This window comes from Abramis brama (assembly GCF_963993115.1).
Source record: "Abramis brama genome assembly, chromosome: 24".
Classification (NCBI taxonomy): Eukaryota; Metazoa; Chordata; class Actinopteri; order Cypriniformes; family Leuciscidae; genus Abramis; species Abramis brama.
In genome coordinates this window covers 4474710-4490308 of record NC_139986.1, presented here as the reverse complement: position 1 = coordinate 4490308, position 15599 = coordinate 4474710, and the positions used below count along the sequence as shown (strand labels likewise).

At 36.8% G+C, this 15599-nt stretch overlaps 1 protein-coding gene across 1 annotated transcript in view; it reads left to right on the top strand.

Annotated features, from left to right (window-relative positions):
- Positions 1-15599, top strand: part of adarb2 (adenosine deaminase RNA specific B2 (inactive)) — a 187889-nt gene that overhangs the window by 153661 nt on the left and 18629 nt on the right. The window contains exons 4-5 of the mRNA XM_084102441.1: positions 4516-4630; positions 13646-13814. Coding sequence (XP_083958567.1) covers positions 4516-4630; positions 13646-13814 — 284 coding nt within the window. The remainder of the gene's footprint in view (positions 1-4515; positions 4631-13645; positions 13815-15599) is intronic.

The window sequence follows — 15599 nt, the reverse complement described above, 5'->3', positions numbered from 1 at the left end:
TGATTGTGTTTGGCTGAATGAAGAAAGCCATATACACCTAGGATGGCTGGAGGGTGAGTAAATTATGGGATAATTTTCATTTCTGAGTGAACTAACCCTTTAAATCATTTCATTTAAATCATTTAATCATTATGATATTTGGGGCTTTTAACTTTTGTAAAAAAACAAAGGTCATCAAGAATTTTTAGCAAGTAAAGTCAGTCGCTAAATAGGGTGCACACGTCTTGACAAGTTCTCATACTGTAGTAGAGCAAAATCCCAACGCTCTTGCTGTCTGCTCACCTGAGTCTGAAAGCAGGCAGCCGAATTCTCTAGTCCATTTCCCTGTAGAGAAAAGCATGCATTGCCAGGACCCTTTTGTCAGCAAGACGCCCCCAAGGGACAGACTTCTGGGTCAGGGATCAGTCGAGAAAATTTCCCTGTTGACATTTGTGTTCCTGGCACAATATTGACTTCTGAGGGGAGATGACGGCAGCAGTGCTTCTGACATTCTACATTGGAAACACGAATTCTGGAAAGAGAGTTGTAATGAAACCTGATAAAATGTGTTATTTGTAATATAACCTTGCTAATTATAACTACACCTTTACCTAAGCCCATGTATCTGCCGATTTTCAACCGTTTTGAAGTAATACGTTTTGTTTTAACATCTGCTTCAAAGCTGAAGTGTGAGGTTTAGGCAAGATATACTTGATACGTGTGAAATTATTGGCAGTTGATGTTTAGGAACCTTGATATTCTATAATTTTTTTATTATTATTTTGCATAATACTGTACAAGAGCAGAGAAACCTCACAGGTTGAGTGATAATGCAATTATTACTACAGTTACAAGAGGTGGAACACCATGGTAAAGCTAAATATAGCAGTAATGCAGTGTGTCATATTGTGATGCATTTTATTATTGTGTTTGTTCTTCCTAGACGACAGAAAGAACCTCCGCACATCACAAGATGCTGTTTTTGTCTTGTCACATGATCCACACCTTGCAAACTGAAAGGAGTTGGATTGCAATTTTTCCTCTGATTTGACAGAGCCGTCTTATTCTTTGCCTGATTAACATTCAACACAAATTCTCTAGCAATGTGCCAGAGACTAAATCACAATTTTTCTGCTTTTGATTTTTTCCTTCCTTTTCATGGACACTTTCAAGGTATTAGAGTCCCTTTTGAGTGCTCTAAATAGTTTATTTCTGCCTTTGATAACTAATTTCAGTCCATTACCTGCAAGAGATTTCCCTTTTTTCCCCTTCAGATTTGTGAATACAGATTTATGCAAAAGACTTAATTATTGTGGCATATCTTCAAAAGGAATCAAAGGATTTGATTGCCATTAATGGTTCAAGTTGAGACAAGTATGTGAAATTTAAAAGCTTATAATGTGCTGTTGGCATGTAGACAGAAGCCACTTAATTCCCATGAAATTGCCAGTGCTGAGGGTTGTGTTCTCTTTGTTATTAAAGTAGTATTAAACTTTGTCCCATTACTACAGACACGATCGATAAGAAACTAGTCCTAAGAAACTACATAGCAACACGCTGGTAACCATTCAGTTGACGCTAGTATAATGACAGCACGATTTGCAGAAAATGTAAAAATGTAGCTGTTTTTCCAGTCGGCCCTAATTCCTTCTCACGAGAGGTGAATGTTGGATCATGAAGGCACTGAACTCGGGCATCAGTCCAACGATAGCTCACGCCTCTGTCTTTGAGGTGTGGAAATGTTGGGCATCCCTCTTAATCCTTTTAATGTCACCAATAAAAGATGTTTTATTAAGGTGACATTGGGATTAGTGTTTAATTACCACTGAGAGGCATTTAAATATGTCTGCCGGCTTGGCAAGCTCAAGCTAAAGGAGCACTGCTAGCTAGCAAACCACATTAATGATGACACCATAATTTTGTTCATATGATTAGGTGATACAGTATGGCACATTTCCAGAGAGTTTTGTTGCTGCATACAACTGAAATACATTGGTATTGGTTTTCTTACAGTTGTCACTGAACATTAAACTGAGATAGAAATATTTGAACATAAAAACATTACACATATCACCTTTAATCATTTAATTCCCCAAATGGAGTATGAAAATGAATATAAAACCAATTAAAAGTAAAATTAAATACAAAAGAAGCAATTTTTTATCAGTTCTGGTGTTGGTATTACTGTGTTTTGCATTTGTAGGGCAATATATGGTGTTTTTCAGTGTGATCTAATTAGTATACATTAGTTTTCATTCATGTAGCTTACATATACCACAATGGACTGTTTCTAAAACAAAACAAAAAAAATTACATCTATAATTTAAATGTAAACTTATACATTACAAATATACATTTCATATTATACAAACTTCAGATAATTCAAGTTTTTACGGATTTGTTTGCTTGAATTCATAAAATACAGATTTCATAGATGTATTTTCTTTTTTTCATAATTAAAATACAGTTGGCCATGCATTGATATGTATCAGTGAGTGTCTATTTACATATAAATACATATAAAATAGCATGTATATTTTTGTGTTTTTCTGCTAAATACAAAGTTCTGTCATGAAACTCTAGATTGCACAGGCTGACAGGTCCTTAAAGGGATAGTTCACTTTGAAATTAATTTTTGATATGTTTTAGCTTACCTCAAGGGCATCCAAGATGTAGGTGTCTTTGTTTCCGCAGTAGTTTCAATTTTGATATTTTTAGGTCAAACCGTTCTTGTCTGTCAGTCATATAATGCAGGTCGATGGTCACTGTCTCAAAACACAAGCACAGAGTCCAAATTAAAACAATTCCCCATCGTCCAAATGAAACAATTCCCCATCATAAGTACACATTGATGGCCTAAGACACGAAACGAGCGGTTTGTGTGAGAAAACGAACAGTATTTATATCGTTGTTATCTCTTGAAAACAGCACACGTCCAAATGATCTGACGGCGCGGGCGGGTATAGATATATACATAGATGTCGCCTTGGCTACTGCAGTTCATTGGAACGAAACCGTAGCCAAGGCATTCTCTTTAGGGCACAGCTGATTGGTTCCTGCTGTATCAGTAGCCAATGAGATCGCTTCTCAACCTTTAAATACTCGCTCAGCATTTGCTATAGCAGTGCAGCGCTCTTTCAGAAACCCTCCACCTTCCCCAGCTCCACCTGTATGGATCTGCTACGGTTATTTCATGTACGCTATATTATACAGCAGCGGCTTGTCAATGTCTTGCTCACAGCACCGTGTCGTGTGTGTATTGGCAGTAGCAAATCCCGTACTCTGCAGTAGCAGCATAGTAGATCTATTCCGCCAAAACATATCAACATTGTCATATCCATTACCATGCCAAACACTTCGAGAGTTGTCATGACAGTAGTCATTCAAGCCCTGTAAAGGGTCCATAAGCAGGCTCATTCCTGTTGTGTTTCAATCAGTTCATCAGCGCTACATACTGTGAACATCCTCAGTAAAGAGGTGCATCTGTGTGTGTATGTACTGTATGAAAATGTGTTTGCCTCCATAAGCCACTAATTGCCACAGCAACATAATAGCATCAGTTGTGGACTTGGTATGAAAAGTCTAACCGCACAGGTTCGGGAACAGCTGTACAGGGCAGGATTGGGCCGAAGCCCGTCTGTTGAATGCAAACACAGGGTCCAGGTTATTTTTCAGCCTGGCGGCATCAACCCTGAGCTCAGAGCGATGGACAGATGGTCCATTTGAGACGCCACCAAACTAATCACGCTGTTCCATTAGCGAAAGTGTCTCAGATAAACGTCTGACTATGAGCACGCCTGTGGTCTCTTCGCCTTCCAATTACTCTATTGATGGCCGATGTTTTGACACAAATTAATTGGGTCACCGTGTTGGTGTGATGGGGGGAAAAAAAGCTATGGGCAAAGTCATTGTGTGATCATGGAATAGCAAATCTATTCGCTGAATTTAATTGATTTGCAATTAAATATGCTTCATATATATATGATTTATGGCCCGTTAAAATCTCTTATTATGCAATATCCTGTCTGAATAAAGTCATGTTATTTCTAATCAAAATGTTGTAGCAGTAACATTGCCGTAGCAAATAATATGGTCAGATATTAACATTTAATTTTATTAATACTTAACAGTACATTAAAATATTTAGACATGTCATAAAACTTTTGTTGATATCTTTTTTATTACATATAGATTTTTGATGTATAAAATATACTTTGAAAACATGAAAGAATTTAAATGTTTTTTTGGGGGGTTTTTTGTGCAATTTAAACTTGTTTCAGATATGGAATTTTTATTTTATTTTTTCATGGAATTAATAATTGTTTTCAAATGCATTTACATCTGAGTTTAGATAAACTGGAGATAATCTTGAAAATTGATGTTTGCAAATTAAAAACATTTTTGGAAGATACTACTAAATGTTTTCAGTATTGTGCAGTGCAATATGCTACATGAACAGAACACCAAAATATCATCCATATGAACATATTTTTTAATAAGAAATCAAACTTACCAAGAACCTGTTGTGTATTGCAGGAGTTTGCTGATGCAATATTCCACCTGGTGCGAGAGAAATACACAGAGCTGGCCGGCTGCTCCTCGCTTCTGCACGCGCGTCACAAAGGCCTAGCGGGCATCGTCATGACCAGAGGTATGGCATCATTTCAATCGGCCTGTGAATTATTTAAGAAGTTCAATAAGGGGAAAGAAAGCACCTCTAAGTCTCTGTGTATCCTCTGAGTGTGGAGCTTTGTATTAAATATTTAGTACTTTATCACCTGTGAAAAATCAACACACAAAGATGCACATAAATCAGAAAAAGTATTCAAAGAGCAGTCAAAGAATAAACTAAATGATTTACAGGCAATGCAGGTCTTGGGTGGTTGTTGTTGTTTTAGAACAATATTAAAGGTGATGTGTGTGTATGTTTTAATAAGTTAAAATACTTTCCCTCATCCCAGATTTATATTCTGCATCAACCATAAGTCATTCATTAAGGTGCAAGCACTGTGGCTCTGTGGCACTATCAAAACATTGTTATTAGTTTAAGCATCCAATCAGCTTGACTATAGCAACAGCTCAACCAATGGCATAGGTTCGGTGTGTGTAGTCTGACCAATAGCAGACTGGGGGAAAGTGTTTGGGAAACCTGTTTATAAACAGTCCTCTTTTTTGCACTTTTATATGGACACTGACAGCTTTCATTTTAGATAACTTTTGAATTGTACATTCTCTGAAGAAAATGTGTGGTTGCATGTGCAAAGCTACAACACTAGACGTGGTTATTGGTGTGTTGCAATGTGTTTGTTGAAAAGGCATTTTTAGGTTGTTGCTAGTGTGTTGTAGTAGGTGCTTACTGGGGTGTTCTGAGTTCATCCACCAGATGAAAATCACAATGATTCAGTCCATGTAACTAATGGTGTGGGAGAAGTTGCCAATGTTTAATATATAGTAGTAGTGGGGAAAATAACACATTCATTTCTGCTATTAATGCTTGCTGTTTAACTAGTTTAACACACTATACAAAAGCTAAATGCAAAAAAAATATATATATATAATGTTTTTTTTGTTTTTAATATTGTTTAATTTCACTTGAATTAAAAGTTCTGTAATTGGTAATAAATAATCAATAAAAACAATATAACAATTAACAGTTTAGGCCTGGCTTTAGTACGGTAATATTGAATTGCTATAATTACTAATTTTACCTTATTTTTAGAGGCATCCGTATCAATATTAGTATCAGTGAAACTGGCCTTCATTCAAAGTGATTTGTAAAAAAGATGCCATTAAACAAATATCAAATATTTAAAACACTGTTTTTATGTGGTTTCCACTTTCATTTGGATAATCTGTGTGAAAATGTATTTATGATTACAAGTGGTAAGGTTTTTGCCATTAATCACGATCAGGGTTTGACATTAACCTTTTTACTCACCAGCCACTGTGGCAAGGGGTTTTCTAAAGTTACTAGCCACTCAGCATTTTCATTGGCCAGAATTTGGACATCGATACCATAGGGAAAAACTGCCATATAGATATTTTTTAATATTATCTCATAATTTGTCAGCAGGAATATTAGGCTGCTGTCACTTTAAGATCTGACACATGGACCCATTACACTGTTACACATGCGTTTTCTTTCTCAACTGTTTACGTTCATTTAAAACATAACTTGTTTATGTGAATACTCGCCAAGACCGGCATTTTGATATTATTTTGTGTGTATTTGACCGTTTAACCGCAATAAGCAGTGAAAAAGGCGGCTTTATGTGCCGCACTTTTGGTGTGAGTACGAAATCTGCAGGACTGAGTAAAATTATGTGCAATACGCGCAATCCCACACTGAAATTCAAGCCCTGTAACAGCAACAATATTCATCCGGAGCAAATGAAACGAGTGAGTGAGTGGAGGCGGGTTTGTGTGTAACTCACTGACGGAGAGATGAGAGAGAGAGAAAGAACAGCTGGTATCCTGTGTCTATTCTGTGGAAAATGAGTATTGGGAGCGTTTCAGATATTTCAGTATATCAGTATTGAAAAATCTATATTTTTGACAACACTGCATTGCACTTAGTTTATTATTTCAGATGCCTTTTTAAAAGAGTACAATTGAAATACACAGGGTTAATGTCAAACCCTGATCGCGATTAATTGCAGAAACCGGAGGGATTTAATATTTATGGTTGGTGGTTTAAATCATCAACCCCAAGTATAAACAATAGTGGTATTTAATGGTTTATTGTTGCTAGTATATACAGTATATATATCCCATGATGAGTTTAAACAGCTTAGTTGACTAGCAGGGAAAGGTTGGCGCGATGTTTCAGTGTGTTTGTGTAAGACACAGCTGCAGGCTTTCAGGAGTCATTGCAGGATCAGTATCAAGTTTTTCTTTTGAAGACCACAGCTCATCAATTTAGACTTCAGTGAGATCTGACCTAATCCCTGTCCTCGCTGCTCTGTCTCTCTCTTTCTCTCCTTCTCTCAGCTCCGTCTGCCTCACAGTAATTGCAGAGCATGTTTATTAAGACTGTTATCTTCAAAGATCCAGACGTCGGAGCCCAAGAATTTGTGGCAGGCGAGCAGACACGCAAACTTGACAGAAACACTAGGGGTTCTGTTCACTGCTCTTTGAGCATCTATTGAATCTTTTAGACTGGCACGGGCACCGGTGGAATATTAATGCGGGTCCAACTTTGAACCGCGGGACTTTCGCAGAGGGAGTCATAACCTGAGCGAGAGTGCTTCTCACAAGACTCTTATTGGATTATTTCATCTGGTAACGTAAAAGAAACAGACACCGCTTGAATCAGATGGTGCGTAATCGTATTTCAGCCAGGCACAGTACGGATGCTGGGAGACTGGGTTTTGAACATCAGATGCACAGTTAGGCTGGTAAAGGGAACCAATCATGTCTGCTTCCACATTTGGAGAACAGATGATTGTGTTTAGAGCAATTCAGAAGTGGAAAGACTGATTTCTATGCTGGAAAAAGGGTCTGGAAAGTTTTCTTGTTATGTGGCATCACGACAAAATTGCATTTTATTCCCCATTCAGCATTCGCCAGTTTCACAAATCCTAGATATTCATGTAAATGCAACGTCGAATGTGTACTTATGCTAGCCTTGATGTTCCAATCATTTCAAACGTCATTATTCAGAGGAAACATGGTGGAATAATATGGAAATGCAGTCAACAAATTTGGAACCATTATAGAAAATTAACACATTTAATAATGTTTGTCAGCAAGCCAGATTCAATATTTAACAGTGATAATACAATTTATTTAGTCTGTTTTTGTAGATAAAGCTCATTCTCTAATCATATCATTTTATATAAGCGTGCCACATTTGCTCAAAGGTTTCCTTGCGGTGGGAATTATCTCTGGAATTTGTTAAATGGTGATGATGTACACCATTTTGACCTCATTTGATATTCAAACATTTGAACATGCAAGACCAACTTGTAAAGGATCAATTCATGAGCCTCTTTATTCCTAATGGCATGTAAATGACTTGGTAGATGATGACCTCGGCCATTTGCTTTACCCCTGGAGAAAATACGTTTAATGCAAATTCATCAATTTTCAGTAATAATCGCTTTCTGCATAGTTTTTTTTAACCAAAATATACTGTGCCCATCCAATCCAATATGGTAGTTAGACCTCCCAAAGCAGAGTACGCATAAAAACCCATCTAATGATTCCTTATGATTTGATGGCCTCATAAAGAAGCTGATGAACTGCATTCTTTCTTTCCTTGTTGTGCGAAACAAAACTCATTTAGAAAATGTGGGGTTAATGATGCTTATTAAGCTCATATCAGCACATGGGCTTCCCCTGACAGACCTCCACTAGAGTGACCCATGTGCTGATGAAGAGTGTCTTCAGTGGAGTCCTCGCTTTCCACTCGCTGATTATCACTGGATATGACACTTTTTATGAATCGGGTGCAATTTGGTGAAGGTTAGAGGCCTTAGAACATTAGTTAAGATTATTAGAACATTTATTGTTGCTTTTTCATAGATAAAGTTTACAATTGTATTTTTGTAGTCTGTATTTATAAAATCAATTGTATACTATATCAATTAATGTATTACAATATATAAACAATATATAAAATCTCATTGATGTACATTACTTTTCTTTCTTTTCTTTTAAATCTTGTTAAAATATAACAAATATGATCCATCAGGCATTTGAGGAACATTTATTTGACTCAATCATCATTGTATTGCTTTGCATTGTATGGTTTAAAACTCTGAGTTTGATCATAAAACCAAGCATTTTAATATCATCTTACTAAGAGTAATAGTATATAACTATTAGAGAATAATACTATTGGGAGAAATAGTGACAACTGATTTAATGATTTGTATCTGTTTTACTCTGATTTACATTACAAACATCAGAATTTCATCTTACTTTTGACCAAATAAATAACAACATCTGCTCCAAATAGCATATTTTTACTCCATTTGGGCTTCTGAATAAAATGTAGCTGTTTTTCCTCCTCGAGTGTGAGATCCATATTATCATAGATTGCATGGTTAAGCTGCAAAGGTAAAGTATAAATTACAATTATTGTGACCGATGTGAAGGGGAGGAGAATTTATACGTGCGTCACGCTATTCGATAAAACTCTTTCGCATAGGATACACCTGTGTATCCTCGCTCATAACTCCTCGGGAAGCCTCCTCACTCCACGATCCTCGACTCCTCGCGGTGCAATTAGAGAATTGAGATGTCCTTCAAGATGGCTGAGCTCGATTGGTTTCCGGGTCATAGGATGGAGGACGGAGGAGAGAGGAGACGAGGAGGGATATTGAGAAGCATAGATATCATATATAAACGCTAGATGTCTTATGGCGCAGTCACTTCCGGCATCACCGTTCGGCCATCTTGTCACAGTGAAGCTGTGCATTAAGGTGAGTGATCAGCACGCACACAAATCCTCTTATCTCGCTGAAATCTTGGCGGATTTACAAACGGTTTGGTTTCTTACAAACGTTATTAACGTGGCTATAATTCCGAATGCTTGAACATGTATGTTATAATTATTCATATGTATGCAGTGTATGTATGCAGTGTCATAACTACATCTCTGACGTTTATAACAAACCAAACCGTTTGAAAATCGGTCGAAAATTGAGCAAGTTATGGTTATTTAAAAGTATATGCACCATTAAACGAGTGAGCGAGCACACTGTGGCAAGATGGCCGCCACGTGCGGACGTCGACCTCCATTGGCCAGCAGCGCGCACGAGACATCTAGGCTTTATATATGATATCTATGTTGAGAAGTACCCATCGTGTTGAGCATTCTTCTCCTGCATCCTATTCTTCTGCGATCCAGAATGGCTGAACAGCTGAAAAGTTAGTTTGAGCTGCGCCCTCTACTGTAAAGGCGTGAATTAGCATTTCCTTCAGCCTGAGGATTATTCATTTAATTTATTTCCAAAAATATAACTTTTTTGTTGTTATTAAAAAGCAAAAAAGCAAGCCCGGCCAAGGTAAAAAAAAAGTAATGCAAAGTAATGAAACAAATTTATAACTTATATTTAAATTTTAATACTTTTGAATTTATAAACTTTCTATAAAAAGTAACTAACGCAATTATTATTATAATTTTTTTGGGAGTAATGCAATATTGTAATGCATTACTTTTAAAAGTAACTTTGGCTTCTGAAGAACTACATTACCGAAGTGCAATTACATTTTTGTGTCTGTGTGTTTATTTTATGAAACCTTGCCAAGTATGTGGAACAACCGTTTTATAAAAGTGATAAGCGCGGTAAAGCCGTGATTTACAGTGAATTTAGAACGGCTAAGGAGGTTTAGGCCCTCCGCTCTGCATTGTGCCTACAACGCCTCTTAGCTGTTCAAAATTCACTGTAAATCACGGCTACACGGGGCTTACTGCTTTATTCTATGTTAGCCATAAAAGACTGATGTATCAAATATTATTCTCATCAAAAAATTCTTTGTCTAAAGAATCAATAAACTGTTCCATTTAAAATGGACTATTATTTCATATCACCTCTTACAGGGTTAAATCTAAAACTTTTTCAGCAAATTCATATTTTTTGACAATAAGGTGAGTTGTTCCCAGTATAGTGCATGTCTTTCGGCACACCTGCCTTTGATACTGTGCTGCTCTCGTTCCTCTTCTTCACACAGCGGTCTACTGAAGGGTAAAGACAGCGCCAGTCATGTTCACATCCAGGCTGTTTGCCTTTGTACCCACTTCACTGGCACAATGTGCTTTCTCAGAGATGTTGATGATTATTGCTCTTCTAAAAGCAGCAGTGCCCACAGGCCTTTCCACCCCCACACACCGAGAGAAGAGCCTTTACAACAATTTCATGCCGGTACAGAGAGAAATTACTACACACTCTCTTTTATTTCTCTCTGCCATCACCAGATTGATCTAAACTATCATTAAATGGAACAGCATGGAGAGAACAGACTTGGAGGGTGTGGTGCTTTGGGCCTTTTAACTTTAATTTTTTCTAGAAAGTGTTTTTGCTGTTGGGGATTGTTGAATAAAGATGCCTGAACACAAACCCTGGGCATGCTGCGACCCTGCTGTGCTCTGTACCAATGCATGCTGGGATAGATCAGGTAAGGCAGGAGAAGACCGGGCAGAACCAGCTGGCTTTAGCATTCAGAGGAACATTTGAGACGGTCTTTGATGGATGGAAAGGTTGAGTTCATCTAATAGTGTGCGAACAGTAGAACATAACTCATTGTAATGGTTTATTGCTGGACGGCTGCACTGTTTTCCTCGAGGATTTATTTTCCCTGGAGTTCCAGGAATCTCTTTTCCCTCAATGCTCGTCACATGCAACAGTAATGCTGTCATGACTGTCAAAAATATGATGTAATGCTTGATTTATTAGGAATATGTTAGATGGTTCACACAAAAGAAAATTTTATGTTTTGAAGAATGTTAATAGTACCCTTTTCTATAAAAATGACAATCCACATATTTTGTAATATATATCATATGTATGTGTGTATATATATATATATATATATATATATATATATATATATATATATATATATATATATATATATTGCATATGTATCATATGCAAAGCTGAATTTTCAGCATCATTACTCCAGTCTTCAGTGTCACATGATCCTTCAGAAATCATTTTAATATGCTGATTTGCTGCTCAAGAAACATTTCTGATTATTAATGTTGAAAACGGTTGTGTTGCTTCAATTTTTTTTTTTAAAAACCATGATAAAAAATGTTCAGGATTCTTTGATGAATAAACAGTTCAGATAATCACTTGAAACATTATAAATGTCTTCTAATTTAATTTAATTTGTCCTTGCTGAATACAATTATTTGTTTCTGTAAAAATATGTATATATTTGTGTGTGTGTGTGTATATATATATATACACACACACACATTTTTAAATTTATATATATACACACATTTCATTAATTTCATAATTGGTATGCAGAAACATACAGACACCTGCTGACTGAAGTCTCTTAAAATAACAGATAATTTGCCGTTTTTTATTAAAAAAATAAAAATAATAAAAATAAATTGAAACCTTGAAAATGAATGATTAAGACATGTACACTCACATGTATTCACAGTTTAAGAAAATATGTTCTTGCTTTTTATTTTAATGGTTGCACCACATGATTGCAAGACTCTTTTTGTTCTCCAGAATAAAATAAATCGTATATGAGGTTGAGAATAAGTTTAATTTCTCAGTGAACTAACCTTAGTGACTCATATTTTATCTGGATACATGTAGTTTTTCACAGTTAGAATGTCCCATGAACCATATATTTTACAAGTATGAAAAAAATGAGCTATTGACCGCTTCGATCTGCAGTTATGACTCATTTGGACCCAGTCTCTCTTTTCTTCTGGCCTGCGTTTCATCTATTTCTCCTCTTCCCACGGCCTCTCCTCTCTCACACTCTCTCGGTTCAGCAGGCAGTGAAAGGTGGAAGAATGGATTTCAAAGGCTATGCCTTTAACCCCACCTCAATATTAGTTTTTATTATTGTTATTGCCAGGCTGGTGGCGGCCGGGCCACGGTGTGCAATTCCGTCTGGGTCCCGACTGATAAAAGCTCATATGTTGCCTCTAGCCTGCAGGTCTGCATGAGGCACTGAACACTACATTTTTGAAGCGATGGGGAGATATATATTTTTTCCAGCACACAGAGCTTTATGGTTAAGCATGCTGAGACATCGGCTCACACGCTTGAGCTGTTCTCAGTGCAGAAATCCTCCGTATCGGGTCGCGCAGCTGTGGGACAGGTACAGCCGGACGTGGCAGGTGGACACGCTTTGTGCCGGGGTTGTGGGTTTCGTCTTGCTGTGGCTGATGAAAATGTCACAGGAAAGCTTTGTACACTGATGACCAGTTACTCATTCTTTGTGTAGAGAACATCAGCAAAAGAACAGCTTTTACTGTGGACCACAGCAGAATTTATAGTTGTGTTTTAAACAGTCGTGTCCTTTTCTTGCATCAAATCTGGAGCGTTTTCTCTCTGATCCTTGTCATGACATCATCGCGTACAAAAGAAGTCCCATTTCATTGGGGGAAAAGTATTCATTTATTTAGGAAAAAGAACATCTGAAAAATATTGTCAAAAGTTTAGAATTAAACAGGTGGTTTTAGGTTACTGTATCTTTAAGGGGATAGTTCACCCTAAGATGAAAATTCTGTCATCATTTACTCGCCCTCATGTTGTTCCAAACCTGTATGAGTTTCTGTCTTCTGTTGAACACTAAAGAAGAAGTTGACGGTAGCCATTGATAGTATGGAGAAACAAATATGTCTACCGTCAACTGTCTGGTTACCAGAAGAAAGAAACTCATTCAGGTTTGGAACAACATGAGGGCGAGTAAATGATGACAGGATTTCCGTTTTTGGGTGAACTATCCCTTTCAGACATCTACAGGTACAGTGGTGGTCAGATTTATTTTTTTTACAGCCATTTTTGATCATATTTACCAGGGGTGCCATTAATTCTGTCCCGACTGTAAATGTAAATGACCTCTGCTAATGGCTCTTCACATATTACATTTGTGACAACACTTACTCACAGTAAGTCTGCTGTTAGATCCAATATTATTAGGCTGCAATATGATGACTATATGTGTTTGTGCTCATCAGGTGTGGATCTAAGACAGGCCCAGGTGGTGGCGCTATCAACCGGCACGAAATGCATTAACGGAGAATATATCAGTGACCAGGGCCTGGTGGTCAACGACTGCCATGCCGAAATCACGACTAGACGAGCCCTTCTGCGGTTCCTGTACTCCCAACTAGAGTTACACCTCAGGTAAAGGACACGCTTTTAGATGACTTGTATCAATACAGTAAAACTGCACATTTTAGAGTGGCCTTTTATTGTGGCCAGCCTAAGGCACACCTGTGCAATAATCATGCTGTCTAATCAGCAACTTGATATGCCACACCTGTGAGGTGGATGGATTATCTCGGCAAAGGAGAAGTGCTCACTAACACAGATTTAGATAGATTTGTGAACAATATTTGAAAGAAATAGGCCTTTTGTGTACATAGAAAAAGTCTTAGATCTTTGAGTTCAGCTCATGAAAAATGGAAGCAAAAGCATTGCGTTTATAATTTTGTTCAGTGTAGTAAAGAACATGTGAAGTAATTGATTTTAATTTTAACTGTAGCGTGATATTCGATATTATATTTAAAGATTATATATTTTAAATGTACTTTATTGCAACTTTATCGTTACATTTGTGTAATCACAAATGTATTGAAATACCTGACATACAAGTTTTAATAGAAATGACGTTCTAGTGTTTTTTAGGTCACCATAAATCCTCATTCAGTAGTGCATTTATTAACCATATTTCAAAGACAATATAAGTAATTAGAAATTACATGTAAAAATGAAGTGTCAAAAAGCACTAAAGTTCAGCTAATTGCATTTAATATAAATTTAAACTATAACATGCAATATTATTTTCGTAGTCTTTTATGCCAAAATGTATTCAAAGTCAACGTTTTTTGTTTTGTTTTACTTGACATGGTCATGACAGGAGCTAAATAATCATGCATAATGTTTAAGTCTTGTTGCTATACTTTGGACAATGTGTCAATGAAGCCTGTTTAAATTTAAAGTTTAAAAAATAAAGTCACATTGTAAGATATGAAGACACAGGGTCACAATTAATAGGGGGAAAAGTTGTAAAAAAAGTGATATTGTCATCAACGAAATCGTGAGATATAAAGTAACATTGCAATAAAAGTCACTCTGTGAGTTGTGAAGTCGTGATTACGAGAAAATATTTTAAGATTTAAAGTTGCATTATGATATATGTAAAGAGTCATTGTGAGTTATAAAGTCACATTTGTGAGATATAAAATTACATTGCGACACAAGTCACATTGCGGTAAAGTTGCAATTACAAGAAACAATGTTGCAATTGTGAGACATTAAGTCACAAGTGGGAAATATAAAGTCAAAATGACAAGAAATAAAGGCATAAGTTTAATATATTAGGTCACAATTACCTATTTTGTTTTACTCTGAGGCAGAAAGGAGCTTCTACAGTGATTTACTGTTCATCAGTCTTGTACTGTTCATTGTCTTGTAAGTGCATTATTCTAAACACGACATTTGCTTGCTTTCTCACAGGAAAAGTCTTGTTATTTTCTGTGCCACTCAACAGATTAGAGAGGTTGTCAAGAATGCTTTGCACTTGTTGAACCTGAGCTCCAGTTAGAGCTTTAGGCAAACAACACATTTTCTCACAGAAGCACAATTTTACACCTAGAAAATAACTTTTCAAATTTCAATTCTCGGTTCATAAAGAATCTGCATTATCATTTCAGTCTGGTCTGGCGTTGGAGGAATCATTGTGCGGCAGCGAAGACTTTAAATGTCTTCCTCGATGTAGCAGATTGCAGCATAGAAAAGCCTCCTGTAATGTCATATTTGCATACGCGTCTTCCCAGAGTGCATTATCTGCAGCTAAATGGGCCCGCTCGGCTGGGTCTGGAGTCTAGTTTGGAAGATAAGTCATTATGTTCGGCAAATAAAATAGCACAACGGCCATCGGCTTGTTCGTCAGTAGACAGATCTGGA